The 27,341-nt window shown below is 34.4% G+C and overlaps 1 protein-coding gene across 3 annotated transcripts in view; it reads left to right on the plus strand.

Annotated features, from left to right (window-relative positions):
- Cep135 (centrosomal protein 135) overlaps window positions 1-27,057 on the plus strand; it is a 75,136-nt gene extending 48,079 nt beyond the window's left edge. For all 3 annotated transcript variants that reach the window (XM_027939148.3, XM_071614302.1, XM_071614301.1), the window contains 11 exons: window positions 3,866-3,981; window positions 4,054-4,208; window positions 4,766-4,821; window positions 5,797-5,965; window positions 7,125-7,235; window positions 7,495-7,680; window positions 14,789-14,998; window positions 16,371-16,573; window positions 17,438-17,542; window positions 20,628-20,741; window positions 25,335-27,057. In XM_027939148.3, the coding sequence (XP_027794949.1) occupies window positions 3,866-3,981; window positions 4,054-4,208; window positions 4,766-4,821; window positions 5,797-5,965; window positions 7,125-7,235; window positions 7,495-7,680; window positions 14,789-14,998; window positions 16,371-16,573; window positions 17,438-17,542; window positions 20,628-20,730 (1,414 nt within the window). In that variant the 3' untranslated portion in view covers window positions 20,731-20,741; window positions 25,335-27,057. The remainder of the gene's footprint in view (window positions 1-3,865; window positions 3,982-4,053; window positions 4,209-4,765; window positions 4,822-5,796; window positions 5,966-7,124; window positions 7,236-7,494; window positions 7,681-14,788; window positions 14,999-16,370; window positions 16,574-17,437; window positions 17,543-20,627; window positions 20,742-25,334) is intronic.
- The last annotated feature ends 284 nt before the right edge of the window (window positions 27,058-27,341 follow it).

Below are 27,341 nucleotides of genomic sequence, written 5' to 3' on the forward strand. Positions count from 1 at the left end.
GACTAAAATCCTTTTTTCTTGGATGCAATCTGCCTGTTTCCTTTCTTAGGGGTAATCTAATCAATGTGCTACAGGAGGGGACTGAGAATTTTTCTCTCTACCTTATATAATCTGGGGATATCACATTATTTTATAACTTCATTTTGCTCTGACAGAAAACTATGACATATCTTATCTTTGAGGCTATTGTGCCATTCACATTCTCCACATTAGTAAGCATTATTAGAACCATGAGTTCAAGCTGTTAGTTCCAAATACAAAGCTAAACTCAGTACAAACCATAATACCTATAAAAACAAAGGCATGTTGTCCAAACCTTGTGCCATTTTTTATATGTTTAATAGAGAAGAGCACTCTTGCTGCTCTTTTAATCACATCAACCTCTCTTTTCCTTGATAGAAACATGTTTAAGAATCAGATTCTCAGATAAATGAGGCCCTTGTTCTTTCCCATCCACCTCATGAGGCTAGGCATTTTTTTTTTCCACCAAATTAAGGTGTCACCAAACAGGATTTTCTTTATCATGCACAGTCTCGTAGTTGTCCAAATAAAATGCCTTTTGTCTAGCTATTGGGGTAAATCAGAGGATATACTATAAAATCCCACTTTTAGCTGGGCATAGTGATGCACACCTATAATCCCAGCTACTTAGGAAGCTAAGGCAGAAGGATTGCATGTTCAAGACCAGCCTGGACAGCGTAGTGAGACTGTCTTTAAAATGGAAAATAGAAAGGGCTGGAGATATAGTTCAATGGTAGAATACCCCTGGGTTCAGTCCCCAGTACCACTGAATGAATGAATGAATAAGAAATTTCATTCATTCCCACTCTTCAAAATTAAACAAATGACTGTTGTCCCCCTCAAATTGCAGTATTTAATGAGATGTGGTATTTTATATCCCAGATCAAAACTTCATAATGCTATTAATAGGGAACATTTCTGTACATAGGAAAGATGCCTACTGCCTCCTCAGAGCTTGCTAGCCAAGCTCTAGAACCAAAGTTAGCAAATTTTCTACAGTCAGTATTCTTCAATTACTTAAGCATTTATAAACCCATTTGTACATCTCAGTTCTTCCAAAAATAAATAGCAGACTGTAGTTTGTCAGTCCTGCTCAAGGATAAATTGTTCCTAGCCTAGTTAGACAACTAACTTCTCAACCCCTTGGCAAATATCCTTGATCCTTACAACTAAATAGTCCTTTTTTCAATTTACCTTAGCTTTTTATCTTTGCGTGTTCAAAACCTGAAAGTTGCCAGCCATGATGGTGCACACATGGGAGGCTGAAGCAGGAGATCAAAAGTTCAGGGTCATCTTGGCAACTTAGCAAGACCCTATCTCAAAGGACTGAAATTATAGCTTAGTGTTAGAGTACTTGCCTACATGTGCAAGGACGTGGGTTCAATCCCCAGTACTGCAAATAAATAAATAGCAAGCTATGCAGTTATCCAGTCAAATAAATGGTATAGCAGATTTTCCTGAAAACAGTCCATAAACTCTAATCAGACATAAAGTTATGCCAACAGATATGTTTTACTAAGATTTGTTTAGATACATTTGGAAAGCCAATGTAACAGGTCTCCTTTGAAAAGTGTTTATTTGCTAAGGGAATTAAATATCATTTTAGATAAGGGAAAGAAGGCTCATAGATTATCTTGGATGTCAAGAAACTCTTCTGAGTATTCCCAATATTCTTCCAAGATAAAAAGATGAGCAGGGCTCTTAATGGGATAGCTGAGCCTGTGAAACTAGAATTGAAAGAACTAAGGGAACTACGGCCACCAGTTATCATCCCCTTGCAGAAGCCTAAAATTTAAAAAAAAAAAAAAGTTAATAATAATCTTTCTCATTGAGTGTTGGGCTATAACCATAGACTGCTGGGAAACAAGCACTCTTATGAACAAATAATATGGCAGTCACTAAGGTATTTTTTCTTAGGAACTTTCTGCCTCACTTCTTTCATTAAGAAGACCTTTATCTTAGTACTAAGTTCAGTCAGAAGTTACTTCCAGGATCTGGTATACAGTCTTAGTTGCCTATTTTTCTTTCTACATGAGAATATAAAAAAGCAAAGCTATTATTAGGACTCTCCCAAGGGCTTCCTTTATGTGAATATTAATCAAGACGTTTGTTATCTTGCTTTCCTTTATCAACTCTGCTTTCATCAGCAAATTATCCTACCTATGAAATTAAATGCAAAGAGATTATTACATTTTTGCTTAGAATTTCAAGCACAGTCACTCACTTGGCATCCTTTATTAAGGATGGAACTCTGGGGGCCATTTTATTTTATTTTTTTAGATGTTGATGAACCTTTATTTTATTTATTTATATTTGCTACTGAGAATTGAATCCAGTGCCTCACAAATGCTAGACAAGTGCTCTACCACTGAGCCACAACCCCAACACCCACAGCCCATTTTTATTTTTGAAAGGACTTTGTATGGCTTCCTGACAGACTTTTTCCATGTAGAGGATTTGTCTCCCTATATTCTGCATATTGAAGCAATAGAATATAGTAGAAGAACATTGGTGTCATGTTAGATTAGCCTAGATTTGCATCTTTTCTTTGCCTTTACTGGCTTTGTGACCTTGGGCAAGTTATTAGTTGTTTCTGTAAAACTTGGATAGTATCGCCTTGTGTTGTTATATCCCACATAATAAAAAGGAAGATCTTGATTAGCCACCTGGATCTAATTTTATAATTTTATGAAGTCATTCTGCTTGAACCTAGTGACTTTCTGACATGGTTTGGTTTGGTTGTGCAGTTCTAAGTAACTTTCCTCCTGATTTTTTGTAGAGGCGGGGATACTGATACTCACCTAGTTGCTCAGCGCCTCACTGTTGCTGAGGCTGGCTTTGAACTCTCAATCATCCTGTTTCAGCCTCTGGAGCTGCTGGAATTATAGGAATGCACCATTGCACCCAGCTCCTCCCTATTTCTGGGTCATGATTAACTTGCTAATAGAAAAGTTAGCATAATCTCTTTTATTTTACATAATACTTCTCAGTATTGCTAGTAAATTTTTTTTGTTGTCCTATTTTACTAGAGGTGTACAATCCAAGCCTCCTCCATTAGGCAGTTCTAAGCTAAGCAACCCTTAGTATCTTCTTCTCTATTTTATCTTCTAAAGACATCTATTCCTGACAAATAACCTGGGGTGACAGATGTGTCTTTCCAGCCAGGCAGAGTAAGACTCCCAGGCCATGGCTAAGAGCATTCTGAGATTTGCCAAGAGAGCAAATTTTTGCTGTTGAGTTTCTAGGGATATTATTTCTGAAAAATAATTACTGATCAGTAATAGACACCTTTGAAATTGTCTTTATTGAGATGTCTTCTAGGCATCCTTTCTTTTGCTCCCTGAAACCAGTCTTTAGTCTTAAATTCCTATTGCACTATAAAGAATGCCTGCCTTCCCTATTTACTATGACCTCCATTGACTAGCCATCCAAAAAGTAGAAGCTCACACTAGTCAGGATGGTCAGGATTCATGGAGCATACTCTGTCTGAAGTGCTAGGCCATACTGTAAGAACAGCACCCTTTTTTTTTTTTTTTTTTTTTGTGCCTCCACTATTGGAAATAGATTTTAAGGGAGAGGGTGTTGATATTAGGAAACTGAGAAGATCTTTAAAAACTACCAAGAAGACTCTAGAAAATTCTAGAGTATACAATTAATTTGATTTTTGGAGAAGAATGATGGACTGCAAGAAATAATATAAGGCCATTGATTATACTGGAAGAGCTTTAAAATGAATAAAAGAAATTTAAAAATAAGAAAAACTATTTTTAAGACATCTCATTTTAAAAAATTATTTCTAAGAGAGATAAAGAATACCATTTGTTTTTGTCTACTGCTTCTTTAGGATAGTAAATGACCAGCTACAGCGGTCACTTGATGAGTATCAGCGCCGACTTTCCTTAAAAAGAGGTGAACTTGAATCAGCCCAAGAACAAATTAAAATACTGGAGGGAAAAATAAGTAAGTGATTTAAATTTTGTTTTTGCTAATCATGATTTACTTTGTCTAACAAACATTTCTTTTCATTTATAGATGAACTAAACCTTAAGATGACTTCACAGAATGAGGCAGCTCATGTAATGAAACAGACCATTGGTGTTATTGATAAAGAAAAAGACTTTCTTCAGGAGACTGTAGACGAGAAGACAGAAAAGCTTGCAGACTTGCAAGAAAACCTAGAAAATAAAGTATATAACTGTTAAATATCATTTTCCAATATCTGAATAGAGAGGATTATCTTATTCTGTTTCAGATTCATACATAGTTCTTACCCCAAGACCCAGGGCATTTTATCTCAATAATTTGAATCTTCAAAATATGATTTTATCTATTGTTAGAATGTGATTTTATCAGATATTATTAGGCAAACTTTTTAAAGAAACTATTCAAGTTCCTAGGGTGGGAAGAAACATGCCAATATGTGAAGTATAATTGAGATGTGGAAATATGTTTACTTGGAACTTTCTCTTTTATGCATAATTTTTTTAAAATTTTTATTATTGGTTCAAAACATTACATAGTTCTTGACATATCATATTTCATACATTTGATTCAAGTGGGTTATGAACTCCCATTTTTACCCCGTATACAGATTGCAGAATCACATCGGTTACACATTTTATACATAATTTATATAATTGAACTATGTACTTAACTATATAAATGTGACAAATTATATGAATCTAGCTACAAACATTTCTATATGAATGATTTAGAATCTTATATATTTTTACAATTTCTGTAGGAGAAAGCTATTGCTCAGATGAAGAAAACTATCTCAGAGTATGAATTATCCAAGAAGTAAGTAATTAATCAGGTGAAACCCAGCTTTTTAAGAAATTTTTGGTGAATAGTTTTTATCTATTTAGTAGCCATCAGCAATAAGCTAATTTCCCCATTTTTTGCCAGTGGCATCATTTTCTCAATCTCCTGCTTGAGAATGTTACCTCTTTAATTATTCTTCCTGTCATCCATTTAAACATTTGTATCTTATTAATTATTCTTTAACATTTCCTACTTAACTCTCTGTTTTTACTATAATTACCTTGAATAATTATAATTCTTTAACATTTCCTACTTAACTCTCTGTTTTTACTATAATTACTATAATTACCAGTCTCTATTCATTACAATTCATTACCATTTTAAAATTTTAAAATGTTGATTATTTTAGTATCAATTTTGAATTTTAGTATCAATTTTGAATTTTTTCTCTATCTAAATTTATCTTGAACAGTTACAAAATTTACATTTTATGTCTAGTCTCCCCAGAAAGAATAAAAGGGGCTTAAAGTCAAGTCACTCAGTATATTTATTTTACATACCTTTAATTTTATGTAATAGTGGGAGAGTAGGGCTGGGGTTGTGGCTCAGCAGTAGAGCACTTGTCTAGCACGTGTGAGGCCCTGGGTTCAATCCTTAGCACCACATATAAATAAATAAAAATAAAGGTGTTGTGTCTACTTACAACTTAAAAAAAAATAGTGGGAGAGTAAACATTTAATAGATATTTGCCAATTGAATCTCTTATGTTTGGTTCTTAATACTTAAAGTAAATGCTTTGGTTCTGTATTTACTTGGTTTTTGGAATAATAAATCTGTTTTGTGGATTTATTTGCAGATATGACTGGTAGAGATCTAAAATACCTGCTTTACTTAATCAGTATCTTAATGAAGCAGTCTAGTTTCCTATATTCTTAGAATATTTAATTCAGTAGTTTTCTTTTAAATGAACTACAATTTTCTAAAAAGCTTCATTATTTCCTCATTTAACAGCCAGCTAAAGGAAGCATTGACTAATCGAGAAAGGGAGATAAGCAGCCTTCGACGCCAGGTTGATGCATGTCACAAAGAACTTGACGAAGTGGGAAGAGCTAGAGAAATAGCTTTTAAGGAAAACAGACGATTGCAAGATGATCTGAGTACAATGGCAAGAGAAAACCAAGTATGAACACACAGTGCATAAATGTTGGTGGTTTCAGAGTACCTATTTGTTGTTTGCTAAATAGTAAAGCAACATAGGTAATTTTTTAAGGAGAATTTCATCTATCAGGCTAATAAAAAAATGTAATTTACCCTGCCTTGATGGCACTTGCTTGTAGTCTCAATTAATCAGGGGACTGAGGCAAGAGAATCACTTAAGCCCAGAAGTTCAACACCAGCCTAAACAACATAGTGAGGCTCTCTCTTTTCTAAAATAAATAAATAAATAAATAAATAGATTAAAAATAAATTAATGAGTATTTTAAAATGTCAAGTGCTGAGAGAATTTTTATTATTGCTGGTTTATTAAAAGATTATACAAAGAGACCAATGATTTCCTGTTTTAAATACTCTGTTTTTTAAAAATTACTTTCAGGGGGCTGTGGCTGTGGCTGTGGCTGTGGCTCAGTGGTAGAGTGCCTGCTTTGCATATGTGAGGCACTAGGTTTGATCCTCAGCACTATATAAAAATAAATAAATAAATATATTGTTTCCATCTACAACTAAAAAAATTTTTTTAAATTACTTTCAGTATTATTCATAAAGCATATTGCTGATATATGAATTTCTTTTTTTAAGTTGGTCGTGTTGTAATTGTTCTTTCTAGATATACATGGTAGTAGAGTATATTTTGACACATTATGCATACATAGAGTAATTATAACTTGTTATAATTATTATGGTCATATATGATGTGGAGTTATATTGTTTGTGTATTCATTTATAAGAATTATGAATTTCTTAAAAAGGTCAAGCTCTAACCATAACTAGTCCTTAGTGTAAAAGTCAGATTACATGGTGAGGAATGTTATGGGAGATGTGTGGTAAAATTTGGTGTTTCTGGGCGGGGTTTGTGGCTCAGTGGTACAGCGCTCTCCTAGCATGTGTGAGGCTCTGAGCACCACATAAAGATAAATAAATAAAGGTATTGTGTTCATCTTCAACTGAAAAGAATATTTTTTTAAAAAATTTGGTGTTTCTTACATCCAAGATCAGCCAGGAAATATATGTGACAATTACTTTTGCCCTGTACTCTTATTCCAAAGAAACTATTTGAATATAAATAGAACTCATTTGGTACCGTGTTCACTTTAGATTTGTCTTCAATTTCTGATTTATAGGCAATCTCATTGGAATTGGAAGCAGCAATGCAAGAAAAGGAAGAAATGAAGAGTAGAGTGCATAATTATATAACTGAGGTGTCACGATGTGAGAGTTTAATGGCTGCTAAGGTGAAAAACATTGTTTATGTTGGATTTCACATTGATTTTTTTAAAAACTTTTTCATGTTTGTCTGTTTTGTCCATACTATTATTTGTTAAACAGTTGAGAGTTAAGATCTTATCTTCTTTTTATATTTTCCAATAGATTTTAGTATAGTACACAGATACCTGATGCTCCCAAATTTAGAACAGAATGCCTAGTGTGTATGTGTGTTCCAATTAGTGACAGTTAACTAATTTAGAAACAATTTAATTATGCTTAAAACAGGAACAAGAAAATCAAGATTTGTTAGATAGATTTCAGATGCTTCATAGCCGTGCTGAAGACTGGGAAGTCAAAGCCCATCAAGCAGAAGGAGAAAGCAGCTCAGTTCGACTAGAACTTCTCTCTATTGATACAGAAAGGAGACACCTTCGAGAAAGAGTCGAGCTACTAGAAAAAGAAATTCAGGAGGTAATAACATTCATTGGTCTAGTAAAAGCATTATTTAGTAAAACAAAACATTCAAAGATACTTTATTAAGGTGAGGTTATAAATATTTGTCATTAATTCTGATAACTTTCATAGGAACCCCATTACTTTTTTTACTATAGTAAAAGATGATAATGTCAAATTTACCATTTCAACCTTTTTTTGGGGGGAGGTACCAGGGATTGAACCCAGGGGCTCTTAACCACTGAGCCACATCCCCAGCCCTTTTTATTTTTTATATTGAGACAGGGTCTCTTTAAGTTGCTTAGGGCCTTACTAAATTGCTGAGATTGAAATTGCAGTCCTCCTGCCTCAGCCTCTAGAGTCACTGGGATTACAGGTATGGACCATCAAACCCAGCCATTTTAACCATTTTTAAATGTATAGTTTTATGGCATTAAAGTACATTCACAGATTTGTACACCTATCATCATCATCTGTCTCCCTTTCTCCGGCTGAAACTCTGTACCCATAAAACACTAATCCCCCATTATTCCCTACCCTCAGCCCCTGGCAACTACCATTCTCCTCTCTGTTTGTATGAATTTGACAACATTTTAGGTCCCTTGTGTAAGTGTAATGATGTATTTGTCCTTTTGTGCCTAGCTTATTCCACTTAGCCTTGAGATTTACTTTATCATAAGATCATCCATTTGGTAGCATGGTATCAGAATTTCACTTCATTTTAAGCCTGAATGGGTTTACAAATATCTGTTTAAATTCTTTCTTTAATTCTTTTGGGTATATACCCAGAAGTAGAATTGCTGGATCATATGATAATTTTATGTTTACCTGTTAAGGAACAACCAAGGGTTTTCCATAAGGCTACAACATTTTGCATTTCTACCAGCAGTACTAGGATTCTAATTTATCCATTCTAATACTTATTATTTTCTTTCTTTTTAAAATTTTTTGGATAAAATAGTCATCCTAATGAGAGTGAAGCTATATTTCGTTGTGGTTTTGATTTGCATTTTTTTTTTTTCTTTAAGTGCTGAGGATTGAGCTCAGGGTCTCATGCATCTGTGCAAGCACTCTACCTCTGAGCTACACCCACAGCCCTATATTGTCTTATTGAGCATCTTTTCGTGTGCTTACTGACCATTTTTATGTCTTTGGAGAAATGCCTATTTAAATATTTGTCCATTTTTAAATCAGTTTTTATTGTTGTTGACTTACAGGAGTCCTTTATATATTTTGAAGAAATATGTGATTACAAAATATGTGATTTGAAGATATTTCTTTTTGGTTAATTTTTACTTCATTGATAGGTTGGTTTTTTAATGGCTTACCTATTTAGGGGGTGCAAGATGGTAATTCGATACATGTATACAATGATCAAATCAGAGTAATTGGTATTTCTATCTCCTGAAATATTATCATTTCTGTTGGAACCATTTCTTCTCTAATTATTTTAAAATATAAAATAATTGCTATAGATTATTATAATCACCCTGTGTACTATAGAATATTAGAACCAATTCCTCCTATCTTCTAGTATTTTGATATCCATTATCCAACCTTTCTCTCTTCCTATCCTTCCTAGTCTCTAGCGATCACTGTTTTATTTACTTCAATGAGATCAACTTCTTAAAATTTTCACCAATGAGTGAAAACATGTGGTATTTATCTTTCTGTGCCTAGCGATTTCATTTAATATAATTTCCTCCAGTTCCATCATATTGCTGCAAATGAGAGGGTTTCAAACTTTTCAATGGCTGAAAATATTCTATTTATTTATATATATATATATATATAATTGATTTATTCATTTATCCATCAATGGATACTCTGTTGATTCCATATCTTGGTTATTATGAATAGTGCTATAATAAATATGGGTTTACAAATATTTCTTTGATGTAATGATATAATTTCCTTTTGATATTTTCCCAGTAGTGGGATTATTGGATCATATAGTAGTTCTGTTTTCAGTTTTTTGAGGAACCTTCATTTTATTTTCCATAATGTCTGTACTTACTTATATTCCCATCAACAGTTATAAGTTCCCCTTTCTCTATATCCTCACCACCATGATGTGGTTTTTTTTTTTTTGTTTTTTTTGTTTTTTTTTTGTCTCTTTGGTAATAGTCATTTTTTCATATACTATGGGCTGAGTGTAAGTTTTCTTGAGAAATACGTGTTTAGATCTTTTGTCCATTTTTAAATTGAATTATTTAGGTGGATTTTTTTAAAGAATATTTTTAGTTATAGATGGACACAACACCTTTATTTTATTTATTTATTTTAATGTGGTGCTGAGGATAAACCCAGTGACTCACGCGTGCCAGGCAAGTGCTCTACCACTGAGCTACAACCCCAGCCCCATTTTTTGTTGTTTTTTCGTTTCCTTTTCTTATTATTGAGTGTTTGATTCCTCATATATTCTGGATATTAATCACTTGTCAGAAGGATAGTTTGAAAATACTTTCTCCCATTCTTCAAATTGTCTCTTCACTCTGTTGGTTGGTTGTTTTGCTCTGCAAAAACTTCTTAGTTTGATATTATTCTGTTTGTCTAATTTTGCTTTGTTTGCCTGTGTTTTAGGGGGTCTAGTTATCTAAGAAATCTTTGCCTAAACCAACAACTAAAGTTTTTCTTCTGTTCTCTTCTAGTAGTTTCATATTTTACATTTAGATCCTTTATCTGACTTTTTGATGCCTAAAAGACTTTAATTTTGATGAAGTTCAATTTATCTATTTTTTCCCATTTCCTCCTTCCTTCCCTTCCTTTCTTCCTTATTTATTTATTGCAGTATTGGGAATTGAACCCAGGATCATTCTACCACAGAGTTACATCCCTAGCTCTTTATATTTTATTTTTTATATTTAAAAAAGAGACATTCTTGCTACATTGCTGAGACTGAACTTGAACTTGTGATCCTCCTGCCTCCTGTGTACCTGGGATTATACACATGTACCACTGGGCTTGACTATACTTTTCGTTTGTTGCTTATAATTTTGGTGTCATGTCCAAGAAATATAAGGCTTTTCCCTTAATTTTTCGTCAAAGAATTTTACCGCTTTAGATCTTAAGTTTAGGTCTTTGATCCATTTTGAGTTAATTTTTGTATATGATATATGGTATACATCCAACATCATTCTTGCATGTAGATTTAAATAAACTTTTGTCATAAAGACAGTCTAAGCCAGGTAGGCATGGTCACATACACTTGTAATCCCAGCTACTTAAGAAGTTGAGCAGAGGGATTGAGTTTGAGGCTAACCTAGGCAATGTAGCAAGGTACCATGTCAAAACAAAACTAAAGGACTGGGGGTGTATCTCAATGGTAGAGTGCTTGCCTAGCATGTTTGAGGCCCTAGTTTCAATCGCCAGTACTGCACTCCCCACCCCCACCCCCACCCCCAAAATAAAAACAGACAAAAATCTGATAATAAAATTTTGGATTCATTTAAACTACAAGGACTGTTGAGTTAGATAAATGTAGACTAGTTTATATTTTGTTTTGTTGATATAGTTTTTAAAGTTTTCTTATTTCAGGAGAAAGAATAGCTCTCTTTAAAGGATAGGGTTAAAATGTCTAAAAGGCATGTTTAATTCCTAAATCTCAGTCTCTTACCTGGAAATAATATATTTGCAGATATAATCAAGTTAAAAGGAAGTCATACTAGACTAGATTAGAAGCTTAACCAAGGACCAGTGTCCTTATGAAATAAGGGAGATTTGGACATGTGAAGGCAGACGTGAGGAGATTGGAATGATACATCTCCAAGTTAATACTAAGAATTGCCAGTATCCACTAGAACCTAGGAGACTGACATGGAGCATATACTGCTTCAGAGTCTCCATACTGAACCAACTCTGCCTACACCTGAATTTTGGACTACCAGCTTCTAGAACTATAAGGGAATACATTTCTGTTGTTAAAAGTCACTCAGTTTGTAGCAATTAAAGAAGTCCTGGGAGACAAATACAGATTTTGGTGCCAGGAAATAGATCGCTGCTATAACATCTGAAAGTATGAAAGTAGCTCTGGGATTGAGTAATTGGTAGAGACTGAAAGAGTTTTGAGGTACTTAACAGAAAAAGCCTAGATTGTCTTGAAGAATATGGACATTAAAGGCAGCTCTGGTGAGAACTTCTGTCATTTATAGAATACATGAAGGCTCAAATTGAATTAAGGAAGATGTTATTAGATTCTGAAAAAGAGGTGAATCTTGTTATAAAGTGGCAGAGAACTTGACAAACTTATGGTTTACTATTGGGAAGGAAATCAAACTTGGAAGTATTGAACTTGGACATTTAACTGAGGAGATTTCCAAGCAAAGTATGGAAGGGGCTACCTAATTTTTCCTTGCTGCTTACAGTAAAATGTGACAGGAAAAGTAGAAATTGAAGAAGGAACTACTAAGCAAAAAAGGAACCAAAGCTTGATGATTTTGAAATAATACTTAGGCTGTCCAGGTAAGTATTCTCTGGAGAAAGGATCAAGAGTGTGGCTAGACAAAATTTTTGATGGAGAAAGTAGGTATGTGACTCAGTAATCTCAACAGAAATGTTACCAGCTTTGAAAAGGTCAGAAATGGAATAAAATTAAGAAAGGCTATTGGACTTCTGGGATCTCACTGATATAAAATGGCTGCAAACATATGTTCACCTTTAAGAAAAGGGAAGAATCAGCTGGGTGAGATAGTACATTCCTGTAATCCCAGTGGCTTAGGAGGCTGAAGCAGCAGGATCGCAAGTTCAAAGCCAGCCTAAGTGACTTAGCAAGGCCTTAAGCAATTTAGCAAGACCCTGTCTCTAAATAAAATATTAAAAGGGCTGGGGATGTGGCTCAATGTTTAAGTGCACCTGGATTCAATCCCTAGTACCAAAAGAAAAAGAAAAATGACTCTTAAGGATGGCTGAAAGCCCAGCAGAGCTGCCAAGGGCAACACAGAGGCTGGTGTAGCTTCTGCTGTGACCACAAATCTAGTGGGCATTGACCAAGGGGATGGGGCCACTGTCTCCTTAATTCTAGAGGGCAGGGCCACCACCCCTGAGGGCCAATAGGGTGGGACTGCTCTGGCAGACCTAGAGAAAAGAACATCAGAGCCACAGATGTGATTATTGGACACTGAAGTGTGATGTTCCAAGCTTACTTTGGATTTATTCCTTCTATACTTTCCCCTTTTGGAATAGGACTGTCTGTTCTGTACCTGTACCACCATTGTAGTTTGGAAACAGATGATTTATTTTCTATTATCTTAGTGTGTAGATGGAGAGGAATTTTGCCCCAAGTTGGACCATACTCAGTCTCACCCATAACTGACTCAGATTATGTCTCAATGAGATTTTGAACTTAAATTGATGCTAGAATGTTTCGTGGGTTTTTGTTTTGTTTTGTAATGGAGTAGATATTTTGTACATGAAAAGCACATGAATTTGGGGGGCCAGAGAGTAGGTAGGATTGTGTTTGTCAAAAAGATACAATGAAGCCGGATATGGTGGTGCATACCTGTAATCCCAGTGACTCTGAAGGCTGAGGCAGAAGGATCTCAAGTTCAAAGCCAGCCTCAGCAAAAGTGAAGTGCTAAGCAACTCAGTGAGACCCTATCTCTAAATAAAATACAAAAACAGGGCTGGGGATGTGGCTCAGTGGTTGAGTGCCCCTGAGTTCAATCCCTGGTCCCTGTTTCCCCCCCTCATCCCACCACAGAATACAATGAATTCCTAACCCCCAGTACCTATAAATGTGACCTTATTTGGAAATAGGGTCTTTGCAATACATTCAAATTCAGGTGAGATTATTGCTGCATTAGGGCAGGCTGTCACCTAATAAATGACTATTGTCCTTATGAGAGAGATGTGGACACAGACAACACAGACGACTTTGTACGAAGATAAAGGTAGAGATTTGGGGTGAAATGTCTAAAGGCAGTGTGCACCAAGTATCGTCACAACCACCAGAAGCTAGGAAAGAGGCATGAACAAATTTTGCTTCAGAGTGTCCAGGAGTCAACTCCATTAAATGAAATGTGGACTTCTGCCTACAGATCTGTGTGGAAATAAATTGGTTTACCATGATTTGATAGTGGAAGCCCTAGGAAGCTAATATACTATCTCTACACGTTCTAATAAGAAGAGTATAGTAACTAAAGGAATGCTTTTCAACCCCCCAAAAGAATTTTTCAGAAGATATTTCTTTTGTTCTTTGTCATTGTTTTTATTGGCTTTTCGTGTTTATATTTGACTTGTTTGGGGAAATTTTTATTTACTGAATGTGTTAATATTTGAAAATTCAAATGTTTACTTTTCTGTACCTATTAATATTTATTAAATCTTCATAGCATAACATTAGATTTTTAATGTTGATTCATATCAGTGACATCTGTTAAAATCATTTTTCAAATGTGGAGTCTTCCCAAAACATAAAATTAGTTTGTATTTAAAATTTAAATTGTGAGAAATTTAAAATGTGGATTATTCTGGGTAGAATGTTTTATCAGTATTTCAATTTTGGTCATTTCAAAGTTATTAAAATCTTATAAAATTATGTATTTAAATCAAAAGGAATTGGGGCTGGGGTTATGGCTCAGTGGTAGAGCTCTTGCCTAGCACATGTGAGACACTAGGTTTGATTCTCAGCACCACATAAAAATAAATAAATAAAATAAAGATATTGTGTTCATCTACAACTAAAAAATATTTTTAAAAAAGGAATTAAAATCATTCTTTTTCTGAGGTATTTAATTTTAAAGTAAACCCTGTTTTTTCACATTGATGTTTGGGGAATGATAAGTATATACGTTACTTTTCGAGGAAAAGGCAATATTATAGCAAAAAAGGAAAAATTTATATAACTTATAAGAATCCCTGATATTTACAACACCCTGACAATAATTTTCATATTTGCACCTTCCAAATATATACATGAGGTACTTAGTTATCATGATTAATAATTATACTTCATTCCTTTTATGCATTAAATAGGCCATCTTTTAATAGCAGACTGCTTCCTGGGAATGTTTTAAAATATGCAAAAATTGGCTGTCACATTTTTCTAAAGTGAAGTTGTAGCTGTACAGAGTCAGTCCCTTTAAATTACTGAATTACTTTTTTTGCCTATTTTGTTTTCTTTCTTCAGCACGTAAATGCACATCATGCTTATGAATCTCAAATCTCATCAATGGCAAAAGCCATGTCTAGATTAGAAGACGAGCTGAGACATCAAGAAAATGAGAAAGCAGCAGTATTAAGTGACTTGTCTTCTCTTAGGGAACTTTGCATTAAACTTGATTCAGGCAAAGATGTTATGACCCAACAATTGAATTCCAAAAGCCTTGACTTGGAGAGGGTAAGAACTAAAGAGAAGTTGTCTTGGCGCATTGTTTTCTGGAGTCCTATTCTAATTGTTTTACTTTATTTATTTATTTATTTTTGCATTATAATTCTTAATACACCATTATATCATAATTTATCATATCTCTGATTATATATTATATATTTCAGGTATGTTGACACCAAATTCACATCTTCATACATGTATTTTGTATAGTGATGAAGGTCTCCTTTCACCATCCATGCTATTCCCCTTCTCCCTCCCTTTCCCTCCCATCCCTATTCCCTATCTAGAGGTAATCTTCCTCCCTTGCTCTCCCTCCCAACCCCACTTTGAGTCACCCCCCTTATATCAAAGAAGACATTCAGCATTTGTTTTTTGGGGATTGGCTAACTCTAGTTGTTTTACTTTGCCATTTAAATATTTATGTATTTAAATCAAAAGGAATTGGGGCTGGGGTAAATGATAAGTATAAATATATTTGTTCCCCTTTATAGCAGTTACTTTTGATGACAGGATGTTGTTTTGGGGTTTTTTTGTTTTTGAGACAGGGTCTCGCTAAATTGCTTAGGGTCTTGGTAAGGCTGGCCTTGAATTTGTGATCCTCCTATCTCAGCCTCTTGAGTTACTGGGGATTATAGGTGTGAGCCACCATACCCACCTGATGATAGAATGTTGACTCCAGGATTCTTTACCAAGGTTTCTTTGGCAAACATGGTAATCAAATTAGGTGTTCTCTGTTTTGGAATGGGTGGATGCTTAGAGATTATGAATTTTCTCACTATAGATTAGAAACATATCCCAATTTTTCTTTGTTTAAAGTTAGACTTCAACAAAAGATTGAGTAATTCATTGCTTCCTAAGTGAAATACTTTTTCTGATAAAAATCTCAAGACATTTAAGTCTTCATTTAATTAACAAATTTACTTTGCTAAAACTTCCCATTCCAAACCAAGGTGTTACTTTAAATACCCTAGGATATGTTTTCAAACATGAGTGTTCTCAATTTTTACTTATCTAGTAGTGTGTTTTCAGGTTCTCAAAGTGACTGGTTTGACTATGTAGTCAGTATATTTGGTAAACCAGAGGACCTCATGCTGATGGTGCGGGTGTATTTTAGGATTTTATGTTAAAGACCCTCTCTTGACAACGAAGTATGAGTGAGAACTGCTTGAGGGTTGGAGAATATCTTTTAACTAAATAAGTCCTTAGAGTAGCAAAGATTATTTTAAAATGAGATGTTCTTATAATTGAAAAAATGGTTTAAAATATTTAACCAATACCCCAAATGAAGCAAAGGATGGGTAAATAGTTCTGCAGAGCTATATTGTCAGATAATTTTTCAAAGTCTAAAATTATACTGAATTAATCTTTGCTTTTCCTGTAGGCTGTGGTAGAATTAGAAAATATGAAGTCAGAATCAGAGCTGTTAAAAAAACAACTGTCAAGTGAGAGACACACGATTAAAAACCTTGAATCATTGTTGGCTACAAATAGAGATAAAGAATTTCATACTCATTTAACCTCCCACGAGAAGGATACAGAAATTCAGCTACTTAAGGAGAAGTTAACCCTTTCAGAAAGCAAAGTGTAAGTGTCATAAATCAACCTAGATGAGAAAAATACTTGTTAAATATAATTTTTTTAATTTGGGGGAAGAAGAGTAAAGTGTGAGAGTGTGAATGGTGGTACGAAACCAAAATATTTGATGTATCTGTCTCCTGCTTTGGAAATTCAGAAGAGTAGCTCAGGGGAGATTATGTTTAGAAATGTAGGCTTGGGTATCTTCACTGCCAAGGTGGTACCTGGTGAGAGTGAGTGAGAGGGTAAACTTCAGGTAAATGCCCAAATGTGAGGAATAAAGAGAGAAGTCAGTGGAGGAAAGTGTGTCGGGACAGGAAGATGGGTCTGTGTCTCAGCTATGGCTGAGAAAAAGACAAAAAAGAAGGGATTTGACACTTGTTAAGTGCATTGATTACTGTTGGGGAGACTGATAATGACCTCATTTTAGATGGAAAGTTTTGGGCATGTTTGTTGGGAGAGGGGAGGAAATCCAGAGTTGAAAGTGCAAGTAGAAGAATGGGCTTTTAAAATAAGTTTAAAATCTTTTCATGAGGCAAAAAGCAAGAAAGAGCCAATGAAGATACTTTGTGTCTTGGGTTATAGTTTGTGTTGTTCAAATTTGTTTTCCAGCACTTACTGCAGTACCTGACAGATATTAGAAGCTCAGTAAATGATAAGTAAACTAAATGAATGGAAAAAAAAAAAAAAAAAAACAACTTTGTGTTAGAAGTTTAGAGAATTATTATAGAAAAGTCTTGATCTTATATTTTCCTATCCTTAAGAATCACCTCCATTTGTGTTTATTGATTTTAGAAAAAAACCTATAGCACTTGACTCAACAAAATGAAACTTTTGTTTTTTATTTCTGTGATCTTTAAATTTATTTTTAAGAACTAGTCAAAGCCGGGAAAATGCCATGCTCCGATCTAAAGTGACACAATTACAAACAGATTATGATACTATGAAAAGGCAGATTTCAACTGAAAGATATGAACGGTAAGAAAATAATTTTAAGTCCCAGTGAGGTTTTTTTGTGGTTGTTGTTTTGAGGTTTTTTTGTTTTGTTTTGTTTTGGTACCGGGGGTTGAATTCAAGGGCACTCCACCACTGAGCCACATCCCCAGCCCTAGTTTGTATTTTATTTAAAGACAAGGTCTCATTGAGTTGCTCAGCACCTCTCTTTTGCTGAGGCTGGCAATCAGCCATCCTCCTTCGTCAGCCCTCTGAACCGCTGGAATTACAGGTGTGCGCCATCGCACCCAGCTAGCACCAGTGCTTTTATGTATTCTCTGTTCTGTTCCAAAAAGGATTTAATATGGCTTGCAAACAACAAATTTTGTTATCACATTAATATATAAAGTAAAGTCCCTTGGTAATTCTTCTTAAAAAGGCAACAAGTAATGTGAAAGATAACAACCTGCAGTAAATAAAATAGCAAATGTTGTATTATTGTTTCCTGTAGTGTTCCACAGGGCAAAAGTAGAGCAATATTTCAGAGGGTATAGATAGATAGTCAACAGCAACCCCTCCAAGAGCCCCCTAAATATAGTCCAAGTTGAATAATTACTAATCATGAATGTGATGATGATCATCATCATAAGAGCAATTAACAAATGTTTGCAGGCCACTATGTGTGTGTCTGTTAATCCTACTAACAGCCTTTTATAGCAAACTGGTTACACAGTTGTAAGTGACAGAGCCAACACTAAAATGCAGGAGTATTGGTCCAATTCTAAAGAAACTGTGCTCTTAAGCTCTACAATTTATATTCCTTACATCTTAATCATTTTCATACTCCTATTTTGGTTCATTTGCTTTATGTTGAAAAATTCAATCCCCAAATGTTATAAACAAATGAGATCTGCTTTAAGAATTAAAATCAGTATTAACTTGTGTGTACTAAAATTTCAAGGGTAACAGGATAATCTGAGGGAGAAAAGTCTAAGAAAATTCCTTTGAGAGAGTAGTGATGAAAAAAAATTTGAGAAACACTGAGCTAGGTGGAAATCCTGGATACCAAAGAACTCAAGGCATAGACTTGAGGTCTTGGCCATAGACTCTGAATAGCCCACAAAGGAAATGACAGCATAATCATGATGCTTGCTGGGGGGTGGGGGTAAACCCAGAATCAGAGAAAATGGACTTTCATTTCTGACAATGGCAATTCTGAGGCAGGAAGAAGGAAGAGGGCTAGATTTGTGTGCATTGAGAGATGGGAAAGGAAGCCATTGAGGAGGAAACAACTTGGAAGCTCTTTCCTCTGAGGAGCAAGCATAGTCCTAGGGCTTAAGTGAGAAATTAGTGAAGTGCAGATAATATACGATTTCCCTTACACAAAAGTTTAAATGGTTGTTTTTTAAAGTAATGAGAAGGTTGGGTTTATATACCTAAAAACAGGAGGTAATTTGCCACGTAAGGGTGATCTGATAGACTGGAACTGAATATATTTTAGTGTTCCTGTCCTTCTGAATTCATCTTATAGTAGTTCACTATAAGATAAAAAAGAACTTGTTATTATGGAGTGTGCCCCTCCACGATAGTCTTGATATCGTGTTTCCATTATAGGCTAGGCACTGTACCACCTGCTAAGAATACCAATTAAATAGGGAACTCAGATGAATAACTGATTCTCAGGGAGCACATTATAATGAGGGAGACACACTTGTATATAGACATTATGTAACTGCAGGTATAGAAGTGAGTATAGGATTTGATTGACCCACTGGGAAATGAAATCTGTCCTAGCCTACATCAGTAAGCAAGGGTCAATTTAGGGTATGTTGGAGGTGTTGGGTACCTGTGGAATGTGTTTGTCTGTAAATCCTACTAACAGCCTTTTTTGCCTGTATTATAGCAACCTGTGGTCACACGGTTGTAAGTGACAGAGCCAACACTAAAATGCAGGAGTTTTGGTCCAATTCTAAAGACTGTGCTCTTAAGCTCAACAATTTATATTCTTTATACCTTAGTCATTTTCATACTACTGTTTTGGTTCATCCTCTTTATGTTGAAAAATTCAATCCCCAAATGTTATAAACACATGAGATCTGCTTTAAGAATTAAAATCAGTATTAACTTGTGTGCACTAATGTGTGGAATATCCAACAGAAACTTGTATGTGGATCCAAAGCATAGGAGAGTACTGGCACATAAAAAAGCTTAGGAAAAGAGAATGTAAACCTAGCCCAAAGAGCACCACCATGTGAAATATAGGCAAAAGAGAAGGATTCAGTAAAAGAACTGAAAAATGAATGTGTAGGTTAGAAGGAGAATCAGGAGATGGTAGTGTCAGGAAAGCCAAGAGTGGTTAGCAAATCCCACAGAAAGGTCAAGTCAGGTGAGGAACTGGCTTGCTATCATGGAAATATTTAGTTTTTAAGAACACATTAAACAGATTTTGGTGTTTTTTTAAAGTATAAAGAAGAAAATTAAAATTATAACTTCTCCCTTCCACTATTAGCATTTTTAGTCATGTGTTTGTGTATGTGCCTATGTGTGTCTGTCTGATTGTAAACTTAGTATTCTTTTTTTGGTAACTATTTCATGAGCATTCTATTTCTAAAATATTATTTTAATGATGTCCTATTATTACAACATGATTATAGTATAATTGCTTTGAACAGTCTCTTACAATGCATATTATTTTTAATTGAAATATTTTACCTAGTGCTTAAAAATCCTACAAAGACATAGGATTCAAATTTAGTAGAAATGCTAGGGCAGGGTGCAGTGATGTAGTCTCACCTATTTGGGAGGCTGAGGTGGAAGGATCACTTGAACCCACAAGTTCAAGACCAGCCTAGGCATCATACTGCAGGACCAAACAAAAATAAAATAAATTTAATAGAAATACTAATTAATTAGGGATAGGGATATAGGAGAGTGGTAGAGCACTTGCCTAGCATGTGGATTCAAATATGGATTGCCTAGCTTCCTGGATTCATTCTCCACTACCACAAAAAAAAGAAGAAAGCATCAATTAATTAAAAAAACACCAAAAGCATCTGATGTTTGCATGTGCCACTTTTTGAGTTTTCACAGTGCTTGAATATAATCCGTCTTATTTGATCTTTTCCCACAGAGAACGAGCAGTCCAAGAGATGCGTCGACATGGTCTTCCTACACCACCCCTTAGTTCTACTCTGAAGTCTCCTTTACAGTCTCCTGAACATATAAGTGTATAGTTACTAGAAAAGTAGGTATCTAACACCAAGGTCAGGCAAAACATCTAAGTTGTAAAAATTCAGGTAGTTTTCTTTGTCACGGGAGGGGAGATTGCCTGGAAAGGTGTTCAGGGGAGCTTCCTGGAATAATGGGAAATATTCTGTTTTGGTGGGGGTGGTTCTATCAGTATCTACAATTGCACTCATTAAACCGAACATTCATGGCACATGCATTTTATTTTATGTCATATAGTTCAGTGGTAGATTACTTACCTTGAATGCACAAGGCCCTGTGTTTAATGCCTACCACAGCAAAAAATAGAGATAAACAAAGCAGCAAAAATGCAAGATAATAATATGAGGCATTATAGGAAGGTATTTGATAAAGTACAACGTTCAAGATGCTAATAATAACTGGTAGAAGTGTAGGCAAAGACACATAATTGTACATGGCATGGTATATTCAACTTGGCTGGAAAGTAGAGTCAGAGTATACAAAGTATATTGAATGTGAAGACTAGAGATTGTAGACTTTATTCTGTAAGTCAGGGGAGCCATTAAAGGTCCTTCTGTCTATAAAATGGGTACCAAAAAGGGGATAAGATATAAGAATTAGGGCTGGTGTTGTGACTTAGAGGTAGAGTGCTTACCTAGCACGCATGAGGCCCTGGGTTCGATCCTCAGCACCAAATAAAAATAAGTAAGTGAAATAAAAGTATTGTGTCCAACTACAACTAAAAAAAATAAATATTTTTTTTAAAAAGATGTAAGAATTGTTTTCAGTGGATTAACGTCACAGCCATGTTTGAGCCATATTGGAAAGGATAGAAACTAGAGGTAAGGAGATATGTAAGAGGTTTGAAAAAGATTAGTGTAAGCAGTTTAGAATCAGTATTATAACATTGAAAGCTAGAGCAGAATTTTTAAAGTAAATTGTAACATACTTAGAACAAGACACCATATCTATACAGCTCAATGAATTTTCAAACTGAGCCTACCTAACTCAGATCAACAAACAAAATATTACCTCTTGTACTGTCTTATAGGCACTAGCTCTGCTCTAAAAGTGTCTTCACTGTCACATATATTCTTTTTGCCTGTTTGGACACTTTATAAATGAAAACGTAGATTTCTGGCTTCTTCTCCTCAACAACATATTTGTGAGATTTGTCCATCCAGTTATGTGAACTTGTAAATCATTCAGTCTTGTTGCTGCAGAATGAAATACCCTTCTGTGAACTTGCCACAGTTCATTTATTCATTCTGACAATGGTATAGTTCCCAGTGTGGACTTTTACGAAGTGCTTTGGGTATACCTCTTAGGGTAAAATTGTAGGCTCACTGAATATGCATATGCTCAAACTTTAGTAGTTATGGCAAAACTATTTTCCAAAGTAGTTGTAAAGACAAGTTAGGATACATTTGACTGAGGGTCAAAGGGATATGCTAATTCTTTGGAAATTGGAATGAATGGGAAAGAAGCATGAGTCAGATCCAGAGTTTGACAAGTAGTGACTGTGAATAATGCAGACTCATTGACAAAAATAGTTACATCAGTCTTTTTTAAGTTGATGTGTTTGTTTGCCTCCTTTTAATAGAAGTACTATATGTAGAAGATAATTGATATTTGCTTGAGGACTCAGAATCCTTATTATGAACTTAGTTATGTGCTATGCTTTAACATAACATGCTGACACCCCTGTGTTTGTAGGGCCTGGGTTTAAATAATTCCTGATTGATTGCCTTTATGTTTATTTATTTAAAACATTTATTTTCCTCTCACTCATTCTGAGTTCTGTGTTCCCACAACTTCTAAGTTGCTGTGTTACTTTGAATGTGGTTAGGTGACAGTTCACCTTCTTACTATAAAGCATTGTACAGTGTGATAGATGTTTTCTCATGCTTGATTGACAGTTATAATTTTGATTAGAAGCTGGCAACCTAGAGTCTGCAGCCCAAATCCATCCCACTGCCTGCTTTTGTAAATTAAGCTTTATTAGTGCATAGCCATGGTTTACAAACTGAGAATACTTTTCTCCAGCAGCAGCATTGAGTAGTTGTGATAGAACCTATGACCTACAAGTCTAAATTTATACCCTAGCCTTTCACATCATGTCACCTCTGGGAACTCACTCATAACCTGTGAGGACATAATCATGAAAAGGCAAATAATTCCTCTACAAGGCCTGCCCTTGTAGACCCCCTAAAAGAATCTTGGGAAATCTCAGGAATCCACAGACTTTCAGAACCACTGATAGGGCAATCCCTCAAGCTGAGATCAATTAGAAAACTTTTTTTTTTAAGTGGCTATAAAACATAACATGAATTTTCCCATTTTAACTTTTTTTTATATTTATTTTTTAGTTTTAGGTGGACACAATATCTTTATTTTTATATGGTTCTGAGAATCGAACCTAGTGCCTCATGCATGCTAGGCAAGCGCACTACCACTTGAGCCACATCCCCAGCCCCATCCATTTTAACTCTTTTAAGTATATAACTCAGTGGCATTAATTACCTTCACAATGCTATTTGGCTATCACCATTTCTAAAACCTTTTAGAAATTCCCGTATTCATTAAGCAGTAACTCTTTACTTTTTTACACCCCCACTTTCTCAGCCCCTGGTAACTTCTAACCTACTTTGCTATCTCTATGAATCTACCTATTGTAAATTTTTATATAACTGAAGTAATACAACATTTTCCTTTTATGCCTGGCTTATTCTGCTTAGGATGTTTTCAAGGTTCATCCATCTTACAGGATACCACATCTTATTTTTACCTTTTAATCAGTGTTTCTACATTATGGCTATTGTAAATAATGCTGCTGTGCACATTGGTGTGCTAATATCTGTTTTTCTTCATTTTCAAATTTTTTGGAGTATACCCAAGAGTAGAATTGCTGGTTTACACAATAATTCTGTTTTACCTCCTAGGAGCTGCCAAACTGTTTCCCACATTGCTTCACTATTTTTATGTTCCCATGATCACTGTACAAAGGTTTCCTTTCTCCACAGTCTCACTAATACTTGTTATTTTTTTCCTTTTAACTGTCCTATTGCATGTGGATTAGAAAACTTTCACAACCATTAACAAATTCACAGTTTTAAATTTGGTAATAATTCACAATTGAGTTTCAAAGTATCCTAATGAGATTTTTGACTAGTAATCCATTCTTATTCACATTTTCTAAATATTGTCACCAAAACTAATTTTAAAGAATTCCCCCATGTGCACTCAGAATTGAAGTGCTCGGCCATGAAATGATTTTTTAGACTATTGTTTCTCTAAGTAATTAAAATATACAATCTAATTTTCTTACTTTTTTGACTGTTGTATCTGATACATGATTTTTTTTGAGAATTTTTTAATATTTATTTTTTAGTTTTCGGTGGATTCAACATCTTTATTTTTATGTGGTGCTGAGGTTCGAACCCAGCGCCCAGCGCATGCCAGGCAAGCACGCTACCGCTTGAGCCACATCCCCAGCCCTGATACATGATTTTTAAAAAGTATTTCTTAGTTGTCAATGGACCTTTATTTAATTTATTTATATTCAGTGCTGAGAATCGAACCCAGTGCCTCACACATGCTAGGCAAGCACTCTACCATTGAGCCCCAGCCCCAGCCACTGGTATATGATATTTGAGATAGAAAAAAAACTAAAATATTTTTCCTACTTTTATACACTCTCAGCGCAACATTTTTAACACCACGTTCTCTGTTGTACACTAACTGGGTGTCTTGTCATTTCCTTCTTACTCTTTTTACCTGAAAATAGTGTCAGATCCCATTGGGAAGAGATTCGGTCCACAGGATTCCTTTCTCACACTTTAGATACCAGTTGTAAGCCCTAGGTTGTAACCTGAGCTTCTGACCTACCTACTGTAAGTCCACTTTCCCACAGCCTTCTCCCTAAATTCAGTTAATTTGCTAGATGGCTCACAGAACTCTGGGGACACACTTTACTTACATTTACCTATTACAAAGGATACAGGCAGGTGGAAGGACAAGGTACCAGGGAAGGGATATAGAATTTCTATGACCTTTCCAGGATCAACTCCAGACACCTCCTGGTGTTCAGCTTCTGGAAGCTTCCCAGCCTAGTCCATTTGTGTTTTTATGGAGTCTTCATTACATAGCTGTGAATGATTAGATCAACTCAGCCTTCAATGCTTTTTCCTTCCCAGATCATGCCTTGGTCTTCCTGGTGACTGGCCCCTATTCAAAAGCTATTTAAGAGCCCCTCAGCCACAGTCATCTCATTACCATAGAGAAGACACTACTATCGCTCTGGAGATTTTAAGGAGCCATCTGCCAAAAAGCAGGGATAGAGACCAAATATGTGTTTCTTCTTATATCACACTGTCACTTATGCTGAGAAAATGTAAAATTCAGAAAAGATGAATAAGGAAATCAAAATCACTATTTTAAAGTATAGAATAGCACTTTTTAATTTGAAGAAGTAGAACAGTACTTTATATATAATCTGGATTTGGGGCATAAGGTTTTATTTGGAGACTATATTTTTAAAACATAATTGAATTTCAGTTTTTTATGGATACATTGAATAAACTTGTTTATTATATATCTCTTAACCCACCTTCTCTCCTACTCTTTTCAGAATAATGATTTTCCATGAGTTTCTTTATGGATATTTAAAAGAACACAACAGTAATGAAATATTTGAAGTACTTGTTCCTGAAAATCATGAGCATTGACACAAATTCTACCTCTGGCAACTTTTATTTAAATCATTGAATATTTATGTAAAAAGTTTGGTTGAAAAGAACTCTATGTATATTTTCATATGTATGACAAAACAAAATATGTATTAATAGTGCTTAACTGATGTGATATGTATATTTTTATTATTCCTGACTTAAATTACTCCTTAAAATGTGTTTGTACTGTGACTTAATATAATGTATTGTGCACATTATGCTTTAATAATCTATTTCTAAATGAGCCATGATATATGTGTGTAAATATTTTACAGTACTTATTTTTAAAGTGTTTTTAGTTTTCATGCCTCTGTTTATAACCAATACCTTAATCTACTCACAAAGAATTATCATTTTGATTCTGTGCTGTCAAGCTTTTTCCTTCTGAATGTAAAATTAATTATTCACAGATTTGCTGTCATCAAGGGGAATATATTCAAGTCTAGTCTTAATATCAGAGGTCTTGATAAAATAATTACCATGTGTCATTAATTATTGCCAACCATAAGAATTGTGATGGGAAATATAAATTTGTATATTATATACAATATTGAATTATTTTGATTGTCACATGGGCTCTTCATATAATGTAGATTCTATCAAAATCAAGCTAAAAGCTATATTCAGAATTTTGTAAAACAATAGAACAGAAATTTGGAACTTTTTTCCAGTGTATAAAATTCCTTGGTATGTTAGCCTAAAATTTCAGAATATAAAAGTAAGTACAGTAAAATATTTTGTTAAACTTCCAATATGTATTCAATGATATTAATTTTTGTTTCTAATCTTGATGTTGTAACTTACCAGTCTTCCAGAATAGTATATAAACACGACCCTTTGGCATAGAAATTGAAACAGCTTTTTACAATTCATTTTCAAGGTTGTAATTTAAAGGAATTTAGGTATATGCATATGTTAATTAAAAAAATACAAAATAGAATGTCAGATACAAAAATGAATCGTGTTTAAACTGTACACATCTGAATAAAATCCTGTTCTAGCAGATTTCATTATGATTGAAAAAGAACATAAAAACTAATGAAAGGAAAATGAAAAATCATTTACTTATGATGTATTTTGTTTCCTTGCTGGTTTAATGAAGTGGAGTTCACATGTGTACTGGAGGTTGGCAGTGCGCTTTTTCTGTAACCTGTGTGCTGTGTGTGTTCAGGGTGTGCCCTTTGCAGTACTTCAGTGTTCAGTGTTTTGGGCATAAGGTGGCCTACTTTCACACAATCTTTGTAATTTTATGTAGCCTATCTCCTTTGCATCCATGTATTATAGCAAAATACAAGGGAAGTGGGACTATTTTCAATATCATGGAAAATTTTTTTAATAAATATATGTAAATAAAATGAAAAACATTGTCCCCACCTTTTCCCCCAAAGCAGTAGCATGACATATTTTGTTACATATTTCATTTTTAGTTTTCTATAATTTAAAATTGTATAGCTTGCCATAAAATTGTTTTCATAACCATGATTCTACAATTTATTTTAAAAATTTGTTTTATCTTAAAATACTAAATGTTCTGACATTTTACAGATATTTTAAATTTTGTTTTAAATGATTTTAAATTATGGAGATTGACAGATTTACCAATAAACATTCCAGTTGATTTATTTTTCTTGTTCTTATAAATATTTTAAAAACTTTTATATTAGCAATGTTCTTAAATCTAAAATTAAATAAAATTTATTCAAATCAAATTTCATCGTATTATGATATCCCTGAACTAGGTGCCAGGCACCTTTTTTTCCTTTTAAGGACTTTCATTTATTATCCAGTTAGTTCAAAATAGAAGAAATGAAGTCAAAATTTCTGTTAATAATCTGTCAACAAATTGCATAAACAAATGTGCATGTATTGTGAATAGATGTAAATTTTTTCTACTTGCAAATGCTTTT

Source organism: Marmota flaviventris, chromosome 7 (genome assembly GCF_047511675.1).
Source record: "Marmota flaviventris isolate mMarFla1 chromosome 7, mMarFla1.hap1, whole genome shotgun sequence".
Lineage (NCBI taxonomy): Eukaryota > Metazoa > Chordata > Mammalia > Rodentia > Sciuridae > Marmota > Marmota flaviventris.